The sequence below is a fragment of the Plecotus auritus genome (genome assembly GCF_963455305.1).
Source record: "Plecotus auritus genome assembly, chromosome: 4".
Lineage (NCBI taxonomy): Eukaryota > Metazoa > Chordata > Mammalia > Chiroptera > Vespertilionidae > Plecotus > Plecotus auritus.
Genome location: NC_137775.1, coordinates 182,909,821 through 182,928,299, shown reverse-complemented (window position 1 = coordinate 182,928,299; position 18,479 = coordinate 182,909,821). Strand labels below are relative to the sequence as shown.

The 18,479-nt window shown below is 45.0% G+C and overlaps 1 protein-coding gene across 3 annotated transcripts in view; it reads left to right on the top strand.

Annotated features, from left to right (window-relative positions):
- CPVL (carboxypeptidase vitellogenic like) overlaps positions 1-18,479 on the top strand; it is a 106,684-nt gene that overhangs the window by 39,639 nt on the left and 48,566 nt on the right. For all 3 annotated transcript variants that reach the window (XM_080664378.1, XM_080664377.1, XM_080664376.1), the window contains exons 4-7: positions 2,787-2,901; positions 4,086-4,144; positions 5,895-5,974; positions 10,920-10,986. In XM_080664378.1, coding sequence (XP_080520504.1) covers positions 2,787-2,901; positions 4,086-4,144; positions 5,895-5,974; positions 10,920-10,986 — 321 coding nt within the window. The remainder of the gene's footprint in view (positions 1-2,786; positions 2,902-4,085; positions 4,145-5,894; positions 5,975-10,919; positions 10,987-18,479) is intronic.

The window sequence follows — 18,479 nt, the reverse complement described above, 5'->3', positions numbered from 1 at the left end:
CCAGGGGCTCGCGTGTAGCACACCGAGTCTTCTAGAAGCTCAGGTGCCCGTTAGGGAGGAAGGAAGGAAGAGTGTGTGTGTTGAGGTGGGGTGCTGGATGTCCACTGGATGGGTGGACTCACTGTATTTCACCTCCTGGAGGCTAGAACTAATTCCACTCAGATCCCATTGTTTCTCCCCGACTAGTATCTTCTACTGCATGAATACAAGTGGAAGGTGGTCCTGGTGAGTGGTATTGAATAGCAACTTTGAGGATCTGAGCGGAGATAAAAATCACTTCTTCAAACAAAATACACACAGTTGGAGCTGGTTGTATTTATTCAGCACTGGAGAGTTTAGAGTATTGTGCCAATATGTATTTTTTCATCAGGGCCTCAGGCAAGCCTGTGAGGTGGGCTTTATCGCCATTTGATGGATGGAAAACTGAGGGCCAGGACCCCCCCAAAAAAACCCCACAGCTATTATGTGGTCAAGGTGACCAGAACCTGTCTGGCTCTCAATTCCAGGGCTCACTCTGCTTCCCTGCAGCAGCTTTGAAAGGCTGTCTTTGATTTTAATTTTTCTTACTTCAACATATATACGATAAGTCCCTCGTTCTCTTGAATTCTTTATGCACATTCACGACACTTGAGACAAGAGGACTAAGTAGTAAAAAATTGATTAGAGAAGATGTCGGCCAAAAGAGCAGGGAAAAGCACCAAATCACCCCCTTCTACTCTCTCCTGTAGAGATCGTTTACCTTAAAAGCATCTATAACTTCCTCGTATTTATCTATTATAACAATAGCTAACATTTGCAGAACCCGTGCTATATGCCCCCCCACTGGGCTTCCTGAAAATAAATGTAGTTAGTCCGCCCAATAACTAAATGGCATAGGTACTATGATTGATCCCCATTTTACAGGTGGGGAAACTGAGGTCCAGAGAGCTTAGGTAACCTGCCTGAAGTCACGCAGCTTGTGGATAGCAAAGTGCAGATTTGAATCCAGTTTAGGGCAAGAGCTTACAGACTTATCCATTATACTGTGCTGACTCTTGGAACTAGAGCCTGCCCATCTGACTCTGGGCTCCTGCCATTTTTACCTATTTCCTTAGTGATAACCACCGTTTATACTGATTGGGCTTTCAATCAGTATACTGATTAGGTGTGGTTCCAAGGGCTTTATAAATACCGTAGTATTCATTTAATTCCTTGATGCTAGAGAGGGGACCCCAGAGGGAAGACCTAATAGGGAGGCTGTTCTTCCTGTCTCCTCTCTTTCAGCAAGGCGCCCTTAGCCCCTTTCCAAAGCTCTGTGCCCACCTTCTCATGACTGAAGAAGAGCAATCCCTCTAGCCCCTCTGTCCACAAGGCTAGAACCCTGTGTGATCAGCTCTTCCGCCAGGTTCTCGGCCAGGCATCCCAGAGCACCTCCGCTTGAGTTAGTCTTGCCTTCTGCCCACAGCCTTCTCACATCACCCATGCTTGGAGCCAATCCTCTCAGACCTTCTCGTCAAGTGCCGATTTGTCTCTCGGGCTGGGCTAAGTAAGAGGAGGCAGCATTTCATCCTGGGTGGAAGCAATAGGATCTTTGTTTGCCCAGCCTGGCTGACCGGACATCAAATGAGCCATGTCGTCACAGAAGGGCTCACTGTCACCTCCCGATCTGAGTCTGCTGGAGGCTTCCGGAGCTTCTTCTAGATTGCTCTGGAGGAGTCACTGACGCAGGCAGCCTCTGTACCCACTGCTCCTACATCCAGTCCTTTTTTCTTGAGCATTTCCCTGGCATTTCCTTTTGTCTTCAGCATTGTTCCCAGGCTCTTGGGTGGCTGGACCCTCCTGTGCCTTCAGGTCTTACTTAGCTCAACATTCAGGTTCTCCTTGAGTCCTTCCCTGATCACTGTGTCTAAAGGCAGCCCCTCTTTCTCAGCCATCACTCTCTTCACATCACCCTTACTTCCTTTCATTCTCCTTAATCATCACATTTCTGTATTGACTTACACGTTGTCTATATTCCCCATGGAAATGCAAGCTTGAAGAGGACAAGGAGTTTCCTTCTTTCCTCACTGTCTGCTGTGTACCTTCTTGCATACTGCCCGGCCCACAGGAGGGGCTCCGCAGGTGTGGGCTGAGTGAAAGAACTAAACGACTCCTCTGTCATTGAGAGTGATGACATTGACACTACTGCAGCATCCCAACCCCGCCAGGGACCTTTTCTTATTTTCGTCTCCAGCAACTCCTACATAAACCCGCCTGATGTTTAGGGTTTTGTTACTGTTTGCATGGGCTGAATGCTTCTCAGTTTCCTTGTGTTGAATGAAGTTGCTGTTGTCCCTGGGGACACTTTCTGAGTGAATAAAATCAGAAAGGCCAGTGAAGGGGGCAAACTGTCACTGAGAACGATGGATTCTTTGTGCCTTTTTTGGGAATATGTTGGTCAAATGGAAGAGTCCCTGGAAAGTTTAAACAGCTGAAAAGCTGTAACCATGTCCCAGGCAGTGTGCTGGGTACCTAGGGACATACAAAGGCACAGCTTCTGCATTCAACGGGTTTTCTGACTATTTCTGACTATTGGCGAGAATTCAGACAATGGCATAAGATAGACCCCAGGATATGAGGCAAATACTAGTTCAAAACTACAAAAGAGGGGGAGTACTTTGCTTGTGGTGGAGAGGGTCACTGGGGTCTGGGAGGTCTTTGTGAGGTGTGATCCAGGCTGGGAAGACAGATTTGCCTGAATTCGCTTGTGTGTATTGCACAGCCTCAGCGCTCTCTCTGTGTGGTCACTGGCCTCTCTGTCCCTCCAGGTAGATTCAGAGACCGCTCCAGTGGTTCTCTGGCTGCAGGGCGGGCCAGGAGGCTCATCCATGTTTGGACTCTTTGTGGAACATGGACCTTATATTGTCACAAAAAACCTGACCCGTAAGTATTGCTTGGACCCTGTTTTCCTATGGAGAATTCTTCATCTGAACCTTATATCTGCTCCAGAAGTAATTTACAGTGTGCACTGAACCCCTAGGAAGAGCTTAACAGTTCCAGATTATAAAAACAGTGTCTGCCCAAGAAGGAGGGGCCAGCAGGGTGAGCCTCCCGGCTGAGCTGCTTTCTCCCTTGAAATTTGGGTGAAAGGTTCTAAGCTATTTTCTTGCAGTCTGCTGCTAACTCAAGCAATCTCAGCCTGTGAAAAACAGGTGGTATTTATTACCACTCGGGCAAGCTCTTTTGCATGGTCCTAATGGGTGGAATTATATCCCTAATTATTCATAGGAACTGAACACTGTCCACTTCAGTCACATAAGTGATCAGATATCTTGGAAGCAGGATACTGTGGGTGGGGACTGGAATGAAGGAAGGAGTGGAGGAGGAGCCATTTTGGCTGTAACCCAGGTTAGCCTCCATCTATTTTGGGGGCTGGGGTGTGGGAGGGGGGTGTTTACTTTCCCTGGGTTAGAATCTGGAGGGTGACCCAGCTTGTGACTCAGCAGAAAAGTGTGTGCCAACTCTGTTGAGGTTGCTCTCTTAGGCGTTAGGTGGGAGGAAGAGGATTGGGAGGACGGAACATGAGGACGATCCCTTGGATGGGAGAGACGGGTGCACCGCATAGTTTGTTGATTGCAGTTCTACATGAACCAAGTAGCACAGGGGGTTATTTTATTTAAATATATATATGTTTCAGAGAGGAAGGGAGAGGGAGAGAGAGAAACATCAATGATGAGAGAGAATCATTGATCGGCTGCCTCCCCCATGTCCCCTGTTGGGGATTGAGCCCACAACCCAATCATGTGCCCTGACTGGGAATCGAACTGTGACCTCCTGGTTCGTAGGTTGATGCTCAATTCCTGAGTCACACCAGCTGGGCGGTTGCACAACGTTTTGTTCCCAAATTGCATCTTAGGTGTAGAGACCCTCTGGGTCAGGGGAAAGTAAGGGAGAAGAGAGGAGAAGGGGCTGGTGTCTGTTCCCACTGTGAGAAGACAAAGCCGTTGGAGGGGCACCATGTTGACAAGGTGGGACAGGTAGGCATGCTGGGCTCTGGACCAGATCTGGGCCTTTGGTAGGATGTTCGGTTCACGACCCATTCGCTAACCTCTTCTCTGGTTCCCCAGTGCGCGCCCGAGACTTTCCATGGACCAGCACCCTGTCCATGCTGTACATCGATAATCCAGTGAGTACAGGCGGCCCATCACACGGCAGTGTGGGCCTCTCGTCTTTCTCCTTTTGATTCAGTACATTTAAGAAATGGGGGGAAAGGGAAATAGAGATTTAGTTTTGTTCTTTTTAAAGTAAAATTTAATCTATTAAAACTTTTTTTTTTAGATTTAGTTTTTCTCATGGATTATTACATCCAAGTTTGGGGATTTTGCTTGGTGCTTTCTCTCCATCCCTCGTTTTCAATCTTATGAAATGCCCTGTTCATTGAATGACATCATCCAGGGTGAGGGATTCATTTCTTTCCACTGATGATGTGACTTTCCGATGTCATGGTTATTATATGGTGGCAGGACTCATAATCTTTCCAATAGAATTCTAGATATAAAAAGTCAAAACTGGTCTCCTTCACTGTCACAGCGGGCAGAATGCCTCTTCTCGGCACAGAAAACGCACTTCTCCTTGGGAAGTTCTTCTGAAACCGAGTCCAATAAGCTGCAGAGTAGGAGCGTGAATTTAGGACCAGCTTCTGCAGATGTGTGCCCCCTCATTTCTCTAATCGCTCTCACTTCCCAGATGGTTAAAAAAGAAAACAGGTAAATAGGGAGGAAAAAAAGTCCCAGCATTCTTGTCCCCGCTCTTTCCCATCAACCATTCTCCTTCCTGGTCAATAATTGCATCCTATATAATAAAGAGCTAATATGCAAATAGTCTTCATGCCCTCGCACCTTCACACCCTCGTGCCAGGGCCGGGGGACCTGAAGCCAAACCGGGGGATCTGAGGCCATGCCCCAGCCCTGGCACTGGGGCTGGGGGACCTGAGGCTGTGCCCCCTGCCCTTGATGGGGGTGGGGCCGGCCGGGTCTGGGTCTCGCGCGATTTCTAGGAGCACAGGGGTGGGCGGGGCCTTGACTCTGGGTCCCGTGGCGCGCCCTTGACTCTGACAGGAGGGATATTTTCATATACATTTTACTAATTTTCTTTCTTCTCTGACACTTTTATAATAGAGAAAGGGCAAATAGCAATATTAAAGTATTTCTTCTAATTAATTCCCTTTAAATGTGCATGAATTTCATGCACTGGGCCACTAGTATGTAAATAAATGTTGAATTAAATGTCCCACTCCCTTGGGTGTTTTGGGGGAAAAATATTTATATCTGGTGGGTGGTGCCTTCCTTAGACTATTTATGCAGAATAAGTAGTAGCTTCTTTTAGTTACAACTCAGTTATCTATGAACTTCTAGGTAGAAGGAAACATGAGTTTAAAACTAAATGTTAATTGTTTTAAAACATCTTGTCTACTGAAGGTGGACGGGATTAGTGGCCACATTTTTCACACGATCTGGTACCTCCAGCCTAGAGAGTTCCTTCTTGGCAGGACAGCAATGCACCCTCCAGGTTTCAGAGAGGAGACAGCTTTGGGTCTTTGATGCTGTAGCAGGGGCCAAAAAAAGGTGAATTCCTCATCCTTAAATCAACATCTGGCAGGGTCCCCACTGCGGAATCAGGACAGCTCGGCCACTGACCTAGGGCAGCATTTTGTGCTGATGCTTTGTATTCAGGCTTGGAGGGGGGAAGGGAAGTAGGTGGAATGTCGCATCCTCCTGTGAGGATGACTAAGTGCACATGGCCGATGGCACAAAGCCGAGGTCAGAGGCTTGGCTCTTGGAACAGGTCAATTTCCTTCCAGTGTGCTGACCTCACTCTGCGGGGCTCCAAAGCACATGTTTCTCTGTGGTTATACCTGCTCATTATTTCCCCTTCAGGTGGGCACAGGTTTCAGCTTTACTGATGACTCCCAGGGATATGCAGTCAATGAGGATGATGTGGCTCGAGACTTATTCAGGTAAGAGGCCCTGGCTTTCTCTTCAGATTCAACACTTTTCTCTTTCAGTAGGAAAGTGCTTGTAGTAGTAGAAACATTACTGATTGGTCCTCCCAGTGCTAGTATAATTCCCAAAGACATTTTTTAAGACACACACGGTCTACTTTCCACTTGGTTACGTTATCACTGATCATTGTAAAAGTGGCCAGCAGAGAAAGTAACAAGGAAGGGTGAAAGCTTAAACAGGGGTCCTCATACTTTTTAAACAGGGGGCCAGTTCACTGTCCCTCAGACCGTTGGAGGGCCGGACTATAGTTTAAAAAAAAAACTATGAACAAATTCCTATGCGCACTGCGGGCCCGGGATGAGTCGGCTGCTAAGCAGGACAGGCAGCGGCACCCGGCGGGCCAGATAAATGTCCTCGGCGGGCCACATGTGGCCCTCGGGCCGTAGTTTGAGGACGCCTGGAAGACATAATTATGATTTGGTAAAATATATCCTTTAAGAAACAATGGAAACAGAGCAGATTATTCAACCAAAGGTGATCTTCAGACCTTTTGACCAGGTGCCTGAGAGGTTTCTGTTGGTTGTGCAACATGAACTTGGCATTCCAGGAAGCAGCATCTCAGATGTCTGTTCTTCTCTCAGGGTTCCCCCTTGTGTGGCCTTCTTGACAGTTTTTCATTATCTTGCATCTTCTCGTGACTCTTCAGGCTGAAAGCTCAGCTCGTTAGCTAGTCTCTTCCCTTCCCCTTCATCTTACAAAATTACTACTGTACTAAAAAAATTGAAGGAAAATGGAAAGTTGCAAGCTTGATCAAACAGTATACATATAATTTCTTCCTTTCTTTTCTCTACATGACCATAGCTATTTTTAGTATATATATATTTTAAAAGTAAGTGACCTTTCATATTTGTGCTCATTTTTCCAGCCTGTAACTTATTACTAGAGACCAAGTCCTGAGTTCTTTCCAATCACTAGGCCACCGCTCTTTGTAATAATTCGCTCCAAGAACCCCAGTGGCCAGAAAGAGTTAACCAGCTCCTCTACCCACAACCTCCCCCAAACACTCACTCTGCTAATTACTTGGTGAGGGAACCGGCAGCCAGGTCCAAAAAGCGGAAAATGAATACAATAGAGTCAGAGGTTTTTCATCTCTGACAAAAGCTTTCCATTCTATTCTTTGTCCCCAGGCAGGTGGTGGGGTGGGGGTGAGGGTAAGGGGACAGGAACTCCCTGCCTTTCTCCCGGAGACATCACTCTCTCCTCTGCTTTCTGACCCAGAAAAGAATATGGCTGTTGTCGCCTACACTTCATTTGCCACGTGCCCCATTATTTGAACACTTCCATTCAGTTTCCAGGGGGAATGCATAGGACCCCACCCTTATGTTTTCAGGTACAGTGGATCCTGGGAGCAGGTGGGGCAGATCCTGGCAGAGGTCCCCGTCCCCGACCCTTGGTCTGGTTCATTCCCCCAGCCCCCTGCACAGACATAATCTCGATGGCTGTCCTTCCAAGTGTGCTCAAGCTCCATGTCGTTCTCATTTAGTACTGACTGTGGGCTCTCTTTTGGTTTAAATCCAAACCAGCTTAGTTGTTTAACTAGCAAACACCCCGAGGGCGGAGGTTCTGTATTAAAGAAACACATCAATCCCCTCTAAGCCAGGGGGTTGCAACCCTGCCATTCCTTTTCAGTCTCTCCTTCCCCTCCCCCCAGGGTGGTCCCAGCTTCCAGCTGACCCTCCTTGTGGATATTTACTGCGGACATGTGGTACATCTCCTCTTGCATGACATGTAAAGGGAACCTATTTCAAAGCATGCATTGTTTATAGCTGTTTGAGTTCGTTCGCTTTAGGCTCTTAGAACTGGAAAATAGCTAATCAAGGGTCGTGCAGAAAACTGACTTCAGCTGTTCCCTTCCTAGTTTACACTATTTGTTTCTTCTCTTCTGCTCCCCAGATGGGCGGTCGGAATAAAAAGGTCGCTTTGAAACCTGTAAGTGGGCTACTGCAGGTTTAAAAATTAAACCGTTCTCCTTCTCCCTTTGAAAACCACCTTTCTTCTGAAAATCCCATTTCTTTGGACTATTACTAGTGCCTGGCTGTAAAGAGAAGACTCCTCAAGGGGCATCGGACATTCACATTCAGGCTGCTTTTCTGTGTGTTTGGAAATGAAACGTTTTTATGACCAGATGTTTCAATGTTCGTCTCCTTTGTTTCTGTTCTTCGAGCTTGAATTGTGCTATTGAGCCACAGTGCCTCCCTGGTTTAGAAAATAAAATAAATGTGCCAAAGAATCATAACTTTACTACCTTTGACTTGGAGTATACCAACTGGCGCCCGTCTCCTTCTACCACTATTGATTGATTGCCTGCTATGTGCTAGACCACGTTCCTTGTGCTGGGGCCGCAGAGTCAGCAAGCCCACAGCCCCTGCTCTCGCGATCGCCCCATGCTACCTTCTCACAGCCAAATGGAAATGGTAGTACCATTCTAGTCCACATGCTGGAGTGCATGGGAAATGATGTCTATTGCTGCACAAAGTCTCACAGCAACGTGACTATGAGACAGTCATGTGTTCAGTGAGAGCGTGGCCCGATCCGCACAGGTTGGAGAAGATCATGGCCCAGCCACTCCAGAGATGGAATGAATGAACGCAGAGGGTGGACCCCATCTGTGGCAACAGCACAAAACCACGAAGATTCTTCTTGCTCAGCTTGTTTTGTGAAAGCATCGGTGACTAAAGATGCTCCTTGTTTGGCTTGTGTTATCATGGAGCTTTTACTTAGCTTATTTTAACCTCAATCCTCCCGAACGTCTTGTATTTATTGTGCCTCTGCCACTGTCAGACCTGACCAGTCCCAGTGCTGTCTTCGGTCTCCCGAGCATTGTCATTTTCACACACCTTCTCGGACCTGAACTCATCTTCCCTTTTTGGGCCTGAGGAGTATTTTCTGCTAGTCATTCTCTCTTGCAAGCTCTGTCTCTTCCTGTTGTCTTTCAATGCACCTTTCCGCCACCAGGTAGCTTTGGACTTAAATTCTAATTAAAGAGAAGGTCTTGGCTCAAAGCCAGCAAGGTTGCCAAATAGAATCGCCTGGAAGCGGCATGCTTCCTGGTGCCTAAACACATGCATGGAGTTAGTGCGTGCACGTGCGTGCATACACACACACACACACACACACACACGTGTACATTATGTATTATATATTCTAGCAATTCCGCTTCTAAAATTTGAATTTTTATGTGGCCATAATTCTACATTATATTTTTAGGCAAACCTATCATGAAACAAGAAGAATCCTTGAGTAAAACACAGTTAAATGAGCAAGTGCCATATGTGCTAGTAAATCTAACTCATTAAACTTACCTTTTTTATTTGTCATTACCATTTAAGAAAGACCTACCAAGGGCTTGCTGTTACTAGCCTTTTTGTTGTTGTTGTTCTGATCTTACTGTTAAGTTAAAACTCTATGATAACTTCCTCAAGCGGGGCCTTGCTTTGGATACTTCAGCTAGATAATCCTGGCATCCTTCGAGCTAGAAGCAACTAAGATTGCCAGATACAGGGCAGAATGCCCACTTAAATTTGAATTTTAGATAAACAATGAACACTTTTTTAATCTAAGTATGTCCCATGCAATATTTGGGACACGCTTATGCTAAAACATTATTTGTTGCTTATCTAAAATTCTAATTTAATTGGGCATCTTGTATTTTTATTTGCTAAATCTGTCAACCCTCACAACTCAACAACAAATTCTCCAAGCAAATAAGCTTTAACCTAAGGCATATGGCTAAATTGAAATTTACTAAATTAAATTATCTGTTGCCTTTTCCCAATTAGCAGGAAGAGCGAAAGGGAAGTCGCTTTTAGCCTAAAGGTTAGAGAGGGAAGGGAGGAGGATCAACTCCTATTTTTATCTGTGCTCCAAAGCCAGCTTATTGTCAGCACTAACATGGAAGCTGTATAAAGCAGCTTCCAAGATTTAGTTGCTACAAAGATCTTAGTTTCTATAAATAATAAATAGAGAAATACGCTGAAGCTCTACGGTAGTGTGTAATGGTGGATTTTTATGGAGCCTTTGGAAAGTAAGTATAGCCAGGATCATGGGGATTGTAATGAGCCAGTTGTGCCTCTCGGTAACCCTGGCACTTCCTCCTCCTCCTGATTTTGCAGGGCATCCTGCCTTTCATCTTTCCTGGGTGGTTCATGGCTTTAAGTCCCTCAGCAGGAAGCTGGAACAAAATCCCTGCCTGGCTCCTCAGGCATTGCAAGCTGGGTGAAAACAGTCACAGAGCCTCTGAGTTTCACAGGGTTTTGTTTCCTTGAGTCTGTTTAAGTCTGCTTCAGCATAACTCACCCAAGTGGCTTTGGCATTCTTCAGTAAATATGATTTTTTGGAGCCTAGAGGCCATTGTACATTTCCTTCCATACCTGTGGCCTTTCAGTGACTTCCTTTAGAGTACAGTCATTTCACATCTTTTCTGTGTTTTGATTATTAAAAACACTGACATTCTGGGAGCCCCATTAGAAATGTTCAGAGTTGCCCACAGGGAGAGGGAGGTAAGCACTGAAGGTTCCCATTACCTTACCACAAACCTGGGTTAATGAGGTCACAGGGTTTGCAGAACTGCCTCCAAGAATTGCTCAGTAAAAGGTGAAAGCCTGGATCGCTTGGCTCAAGGTAAGCGATCCAAGTTGGTAACCCAGAGATTTGCAAATGTGCCCAGAGTGTTGATGTCCACTTGTCTCAACTTCTCAGTATCACATAGTAAGGCCACAAGTATTTTCTAACCATCAAGTATGGAGTGTTATGCACATGAGACATTGACAACGATGCCTGCAGGAGCTTACACCATAATGGTACCCAACTCAAATGTGAAACCTATTGCACAAGGCTTGGATTGGGTAGCATGAAGCCTTTCCGACTCCATGTGATTTTTCTTGCTGTTCTTTTTTGCAGCGCACTGGTCCAGTTCTTCCAGTTGTTTCCTGAATACCAAGAGAATGACTTTTATGCCACTGGAGAGGTGAGTTGAAGTCATGTTTTCTTGTGGTCTTCCAAGAGGACTGAAATATATTAGCGGATAGCATCTGCCAGTCTTCTAAAGAGATCTTTCACTCCTATTCTTCTCAATATTTTACATTTTAAAATATCACTGTGGGCTCAGAGGTTGTAATTTCTGTTTGATGTTTTAAAATTTCTTGCTATCATTATTGCTTTTGATGCTCACATTGTCCCACATTTGATCAATGGGAGCCCCTCTGTCTGGTTCCTATGTCCCATTAGTCTTTGAGCACGTCTGTGCTTTTGGCACAAATATGTTTCTACGATTATCTTGTGCTTTCCCTGCCCAAACCCTGAAACCAGTCATTTCTTCAAGGAATCTTGGCTCCTTTTAATAGGGAATGGTATTTAGAAACCAAGACCCAAGTACTAAGTGTGCTCATTACTACTGGGATGCAATTTCTTTTAGACTTGGTCTATGGACAGAGATAGAAAACAAAATGGTGTAAAGTCATCCCATCATTCTAATTCAACGTCATAAGCTTCTTCCCTCCCCCCATCCTGTATTTGTATGCCTCTTTTTTCACTTTGAAGACCAGGGTTCCCAACAGCATCAGTGTATTTATTCTTTTGCTCAATCTTACAACGTATGCAAAATGGTTTCACAATTACTACGTCAGTACCACCACAACAAGAAACCTCCAAGTTACTGTCAATATTTTTGCTGTAATTATTTTTATCATTAGATTATTATTTCACGGAAGGTTTAAAAAAAAGTACTATGTTTACAGGTTATAAGAATTGATTCTCTTTTTAGGGTGATATGTTACAGTTGAATATACAGATTCACATGCATATATTGGTTTCAATTTTGGGATTTGCTTTTTTCTTTCATTTAAATTTAAGGTTATTTCAAAAATGTGTAGCAGCCAGTATTTTGAGACCACAAAAATTTCTAGGTGCTAGGAATACGGTTGTGAGCAAAACAGAAAAAAATTCCCTGCCTTTATATATCCTAAGAGGAGAAGACAGTGATAAATAAAAAATATGCACTGTACAGTCATGCAATGACAGATGTCATGAGGAGGAAAAAACAGAGTTATGGTTAGACAGTGATGGAGGTGCTACTTAGGATAAAGTGGTCAGAGAAAGACTCTCTGGTAAGGAGACAATTGAGCGAGTCCCAAGTGATGTCGTAGGGTTGGCTGTAGTATCTGGAAGAAAAGCTTTCCTGGAAGGAGGAACAGCAAATGCAAACACTCTGAGGTAGGGACTGGCTTGGTGTATTCAAGGGAAAGCACAAAGCCACCAAGAAAGAAGCCAAGATGGGAAGGGCAGGCAGGTCATGTGAGGCCCTGATGCCCATGGTAGAGTTCCAGTTTCATTCTAAGTGTAATGGGAAATCATTGCAGGGTGCAGTGAAAGAGTAGTTAGAATCCAATTCAATTCAACACACATATATGGAGTATCTACTATGTCAGAGGTATTGGCTAAATGTTGGAAATTTGATGATTAATATGACATTGACTTCATCCTGTATCTGAAAGTAACAATTCAAGCACAATACAGAATGAAAAGTGTAATCAGGGAAGTAGCCATAAGGACAAGTAGCACAGGAGAGTGCGAATAGCTACCTCTCAATACGGGATCATCAGGAAAGGGAGGCAGAAGTTAAACAGGATTTTAGAGGATGAAGAGGGGTATATTACTCTAGGCCCTTTTGCTTGCAAGTGACAGAAACCCTATTCAAGGTGGCTTAAGGCAGACTGAGTTGATGGACATCAGGAATGGCTGGAGATGGGTGCTCAAACATAGTCATCCGAATCTTGTCTTACATTCATTCTCTCTGGATCTATTCACTTGGCTTTGCACTTCACTGGTTTTATTCTCGTGTAAGTTTTTTTCACCCGTGCCCTTGCCCCTCCACCCCCTCCAGAGCTCTGGTATAGCCTACCAGCTCAACTTCTCTTTCCCAACAACTCCACCCATATTCCTGAATCCCATATGATCCATTTGGATCCCATGCCCATTCTAAAACTAATAACTGGCGTTGGGGGGTGGAATATCAAACCTGAGGCCTACCCCAAAGCCCTGGGAGGGATCATAGTGGAGCCCTCACCCTCTGAACTGCAGGCCCTGGGAGATGGGTGGTTTCCACAGGAGGATCCAAGTGATGATACCTGAGGGAGGGCTGGAAGGATTCTGGACCAGCACAAACCACAGATGTCCACTCCAAGGGACTCAACATGAAAAATAGTCTTTGTTTTCCAAGGGAATTGCTAGTTAATGATCTGGGAGCTCCCTTCTCTTCAGCCTGCATTCTTCTAAGCCGTTTGGAAAGGACATTCTGACTGCTTATTTTTTAAAGCTAATAAGCTAATTACCCCGCTGGGATTATTTGGGATCTCTACCAATAATTCTCTGCTATTCCTTGCCTTTTAACCTATTTCAAAGGGGCAGAAAGAGACCCTCCCATCATTCTTGGTAGCAACCTTGGATAATGCCAGTCTCCCCTGCCCACAGAAGAGCCGCTCCCTTGTCTTGCAAATAATGTGGGGATGTTGTTAACTATGATGTTGAACTTCCAGCAAAGCTGCCAAATTCCGGATGGACAATTTGTCTATTTCACGTCCGCCCAGTGGTTTCCACGCATGTAATTTCCGATGTGCGTAGGAAAGGGCCATTTGATTTTTACGCGCTTTGCTGCCAGGATGGATATGTTTAAGGAAACCTGTGCCTTCCAAGTGATGAAGGAAGATGTGAGCCAGGGCAGGCAGCATGTGGGGTAGAGAGGCAGTGCCAGGCAGCATCTTCATAAAGGCTCCCCGGGACACGTCAAATCTGGGGGCATGTCGCCTAGAAGGAAGACCACTAAATAAAGCCGGGATGGTTTATTGTTCTTAGAAAGCTATGTTTCTGCAGTCTGGTTTGCTCCATCTGGTCTTCTGTTTCAAGGCAGGAACGAGAAGTGGAAGGCACTCGGTAAATAAGCAGGAGCCCTGAGAATCATTGCTGGCCTTGACTCTCTCTGGATGATTCCAAACATGTTCTTTAATGTCTGAAGCCTTCTGCTTCTCATCTTCCCATCAGAGGGGTGGGTTTGTAAACTAGATCATTTCCAGGGGTAGTTTACCAGAAATCCAGCTGTAGTTACCTACATGTACTCTTAAAGCATCTGTGGGCCATTGCATTTTTAATACAATACCACCCACCCTTCCTGTCTACTCCACCACAAAAAAAAAAAAAAAAAGAAGAAGAAGAAGATATTTCAAAAAGAGGAAATTCTTTTTCCTTCTGAACTCTTAATTTCCTCACAGTCTTAGGGAGATTGAGTAATTAATGCCACTCAATTTGTAGAATCGTCCTTGGAAAATAAATAGGTAAACTTAGAGAGGGTTTTCTGCTTCTCGGTGCAAATGTCCTGGACCTAAATGTCCTTGACCTACGTGTGCTATGGATGAGGGTAGCCTGACACTCCAAGGGTCTGGAGCAGCTGTTCTGTGCCCCAACTTTGGTGCAAGGAAGTCTGGAAGCAATAATAGTACCTACTGCATAGGGTTGTTTTGAGCGTTTAATTAGGTAATCCTCCTCAAATATTTAGCAGAGTGACTGGCTGTGGTGAGTGCCCAACACATGATGACTGTTATTACCATTCATGTTGAAAAGCTGCATTAATATACTATGGCTCCAAAGCAAATGGCTTAATGCGCGAGGACAGGAGCTGGGCGTTTAGAAAGCTCTTCTCACCTGGTTGGGGATGTGGTGTTGTCTCCCCTGTCTTCGTGACATCATCTTTAAAAGAAGTGGTTGCTTCATCTAATGTTATGGTTGGGGGTCACCACAACATGAGGAACTGTGTTAAAGGGTCGCGGCATTAGAAAGGTTGAGAACCACTGATCTAAGGGATGACAGTGCAGCTTAGAAGCTGATACTAGATATTTTGGAAAGAAAATGCATCGGGAGCAACCCTAGGCTCCTCATCACTGCCCTGTGGACCACGGCGAGACCACGAGGCTCAGTGCGGCCGCCGTCAGCGCGACGAGGAAGGACTGCTTTCTCTCCATTTCTGCCCGGAACACCAACTGGAATTAATTTGCTCTAAAAAGAGAAAAATGTGTCTGTAAATCACCCTCCTCCAGGCATGAGCAAAAAAGAACTTCAAAGAGGAGAAACAAGCTGCGTTTAATTCACATCATTAACTTGCTTTCTAAGTGTTATTCTTTCTGAGCCAGCGACTATTGGAGAGGTGCCTCTTGTTCTTGAGGTGCAGGCCCCCTTAGCCTCCTCTCCAGGGGACACGGGCCCAGTGAACCTTAAACCAAAACGGCCCTCCAATATCCTCGGAGCATGTGGCTTTCTGTCCACCCGTGAAAGATCCGGCGCCCACGGTGGCGGCGGCAGTAAACGGACGGATGGGCGCTCTTTCTGAGGCACACGGCGCCTGGTGGAAACTCTGGCTGCTCTTCTGATCAGCTCAGCGGGAGGGGCCTCCGCTCCTTAGAAGCCGTTTTGCAACCATGGCTAATTTCAGGGCCCAATAAAGGCAAAAAAACTTGGAAGCTATTTAAAAATTAGTGAGCTTAATAGGATACTTTATCTTCATTTGCATGAGCGAAGTCCTGCTGGCATCAGGGAGTCTGACAACCTTGATTGAAAGCATCATGGTTCACTGGGTTGGGAGTAGCAGGAGGGGCAGGCTCCCTGTAGGCCCAGGCCATGTTTGTTTAATTTGTTTCATATAATACTGAGCACATTAATATATATATATTGATTTCAGAGGGAGATGGCAACATCAGTGATGAGAAACATTGATCGGCGTGACATCCTACACACCCCCACTGGGGATCAAGTCCGCAACCCGGGCATGTGACCTGACCAGGATTTGAACTGTGACTTCCTGGTTCATAGGTTGATGCTCAACCACTGAGCCATGCTGGCCGGGCCTGAGCACATTACTTAATGAATGTTAGAGAGTGGCTCCTTCCAAGGCTGTTACTAGATGAAATGAAAATATCGGTGGTATTTCTCTCCAGCTTCCTTTCATCACCCTTTCATGGCCCTTCTCTCCCTGTACTTCCCAGGCCGGGGGGCCCCCCTTCCTACATCCTTATTTCCCAGGGCTATCCCATGCCCCACTCACTCTCAGCCTTCCTTTCCTTGGCTATATTGTGCTCAGATTCTATTTTCCAACACTTTCTTCATCTCCATCATGATTTATTGTTTCTCCCCTCCATTCTGACTTGTTATCAGCTCACTATCCATTAGAAAGGATCTGAAAAATTAAACTTATTTCCAGTAGGCTTGTATTTGATGAGAGCAGCGGTCGCCAACCTCACAGACCTCACAGACCACCAGGAGTCCGCAGACCACCAGTTGGCGACCGCTAGACTAGAGTACAGAGACTAGGCCATAAAAAGATATTTGTAATGGGGAATTTCAAGCAGGGACTTACAAGTTGTGGGGTAACATCTAACGTGTGTGGGATGGGAGAACTATTCTAGCGGTGGGCCTGTCCTCATTCTATGTGGGCCTACACCATTATCCCATCAGCCCAGGCTGCGATCATTGACTATGGTAGCTAGAAGGGGGCCCAAGGGTTCACTTGTTTTATTTGTAGGTCTTATTTGAGGATAGTTATTGAGAGTGGATCATATGACAGGCATCATGCTAAGCACTGTTTCATGGATTACCTTGCTTAATCCTCACAGCTACCTTATGAAGCTGACACTGTTATTGTCATTCTCATTTTACAGATGAGATGACTAAGGTTCAGAGAGGTTAGGTAGACCTTACTAAGGACTCCCAGCCAGACTCCAGAGCTGGCTAAAGATTGTCACCTTGCTTGTGGTGGTGTAATCTGGAGCCTGGGTGCTCTCTCTTCGAAACTGCACTATCTCCGAGACCTGCCTCTTCCCATAAAACAGACCCACTTTCTGTAGAAGGGAGTCAAACATCCTTTCCATATTTTGTGCAATCTTTCAACCTAACACAAATGGAAAAGACGTAGCTTCTTGGATGTGCCTGTCTTTCTGGCCAAGACTTAGTTTTAATCATAAAGACTTGGCTTTGATCACAGAGTTTTATGGAGTAAATGGAAGTTTCAAGTGATGTAAAGGCTTGACGTCCTCGGAATGCAATTATTTCCAAAAGCTTGGAACTTGCTGAATTTTATTATATAACATTCAAGCTGTTTTAACTCTGAAGCTCATGACAAATGTCTCTTTTCAGTTATGTTCATCTGACTTGCCAATATTTTCGTTTAGAATTGAGAATGGTGACTATTTAATGCATTTAATATTAGAAAAGTTAAACTTTAAACTGCAACCTGGAAAACTGAACAGGGACATATGGAACTGTTTGCAAATTAGGCCCGAGGCTTTTGGATAGTATATCTGAGTGGAATCAGTGCATGTTTACTGATTCCTTAGTTCCATGGGATAAAAGATGAGTAAATGGGAAGTCATTACAAGCTTTGTTTGAGGTGACCCACCATGCTGCCACACGGATAGTGGGGACAGGAAATGCTAAGTTTTATCTATTCTGCAGCTTCAACCTTCTGATTTTATCTGTGGTTAGCAAACAAAGGCCTCAATTTGTTGACCGTGGCCTGATGTTCATACTCCTTGTTTAAAAGTCAAATTATCTGTAGTCTCTTTAAACATAAGGATTTATTCATCTGGTTGAGTCACCTGGCTGCAAGCTGGGTTTCTGCAAAATCAACACAAGATCACTTGCAGGGGAAGGGGAGGGCAGGTGCATCTTTTTAACCTATGCTTGTTGTCATTGATAAAAAAATTTTTTTTAAGAAACATCCTCTTGCCTATCCAGTGTGGCTCAGTAGTTGAACCTTGACCTATGAACCAAGAGGTCACTGTTCAGTTCCCTGGTCAGGGCACATGCCTGGGGTTGTGGGCTGGATCCCTAGTGGGGGACACGTAGGAGGCAGCCAATCAATGATTCTCTCTCATCATTGATATTTCTATCTCTCTCTCCCTCTCCCTTCCTCTCTGAAATCAATTTAAAAAGAAAAAAGAATGAAAAGAAGCATCCTCTCAATATGAAATAAGAAAATATCACTTGGAAGACAGCACATTTTTTTGCATAAATTTATGTAGCTTAAAGTTGGATACAGATCCAAATGTTTTTCTTATGCCTACTCCTATAGACTCTGAGCTCCTTTTCAAGCTCATGTTCCAGAGCAATAGATGTTTAGATAAAGTCATATTCTTGTTAGAAGCCATATATTTTTCTTTTAATTGCAGCGGTGTGGTCATGAGATTGGATGACGCATGGTCTAGAAATGTCTAGGAAGTTGTAGAGATTACCACAATACTGAAGTTTCAGCTTTCCCCATTCATTAATTTTCGGAAGTGGCCCTTTTAAGGCCACACCTCTTCTCTCCTCAGAGAAAATAATGGTCCCGTGAAATTAGATTCTACCCCAAGGCTGGATGAAGTCAAGGTCGCCCTTGCTTAATCCTGTCCTCTTGGCCGCTGCTTCCTGTGTTTCTCCATT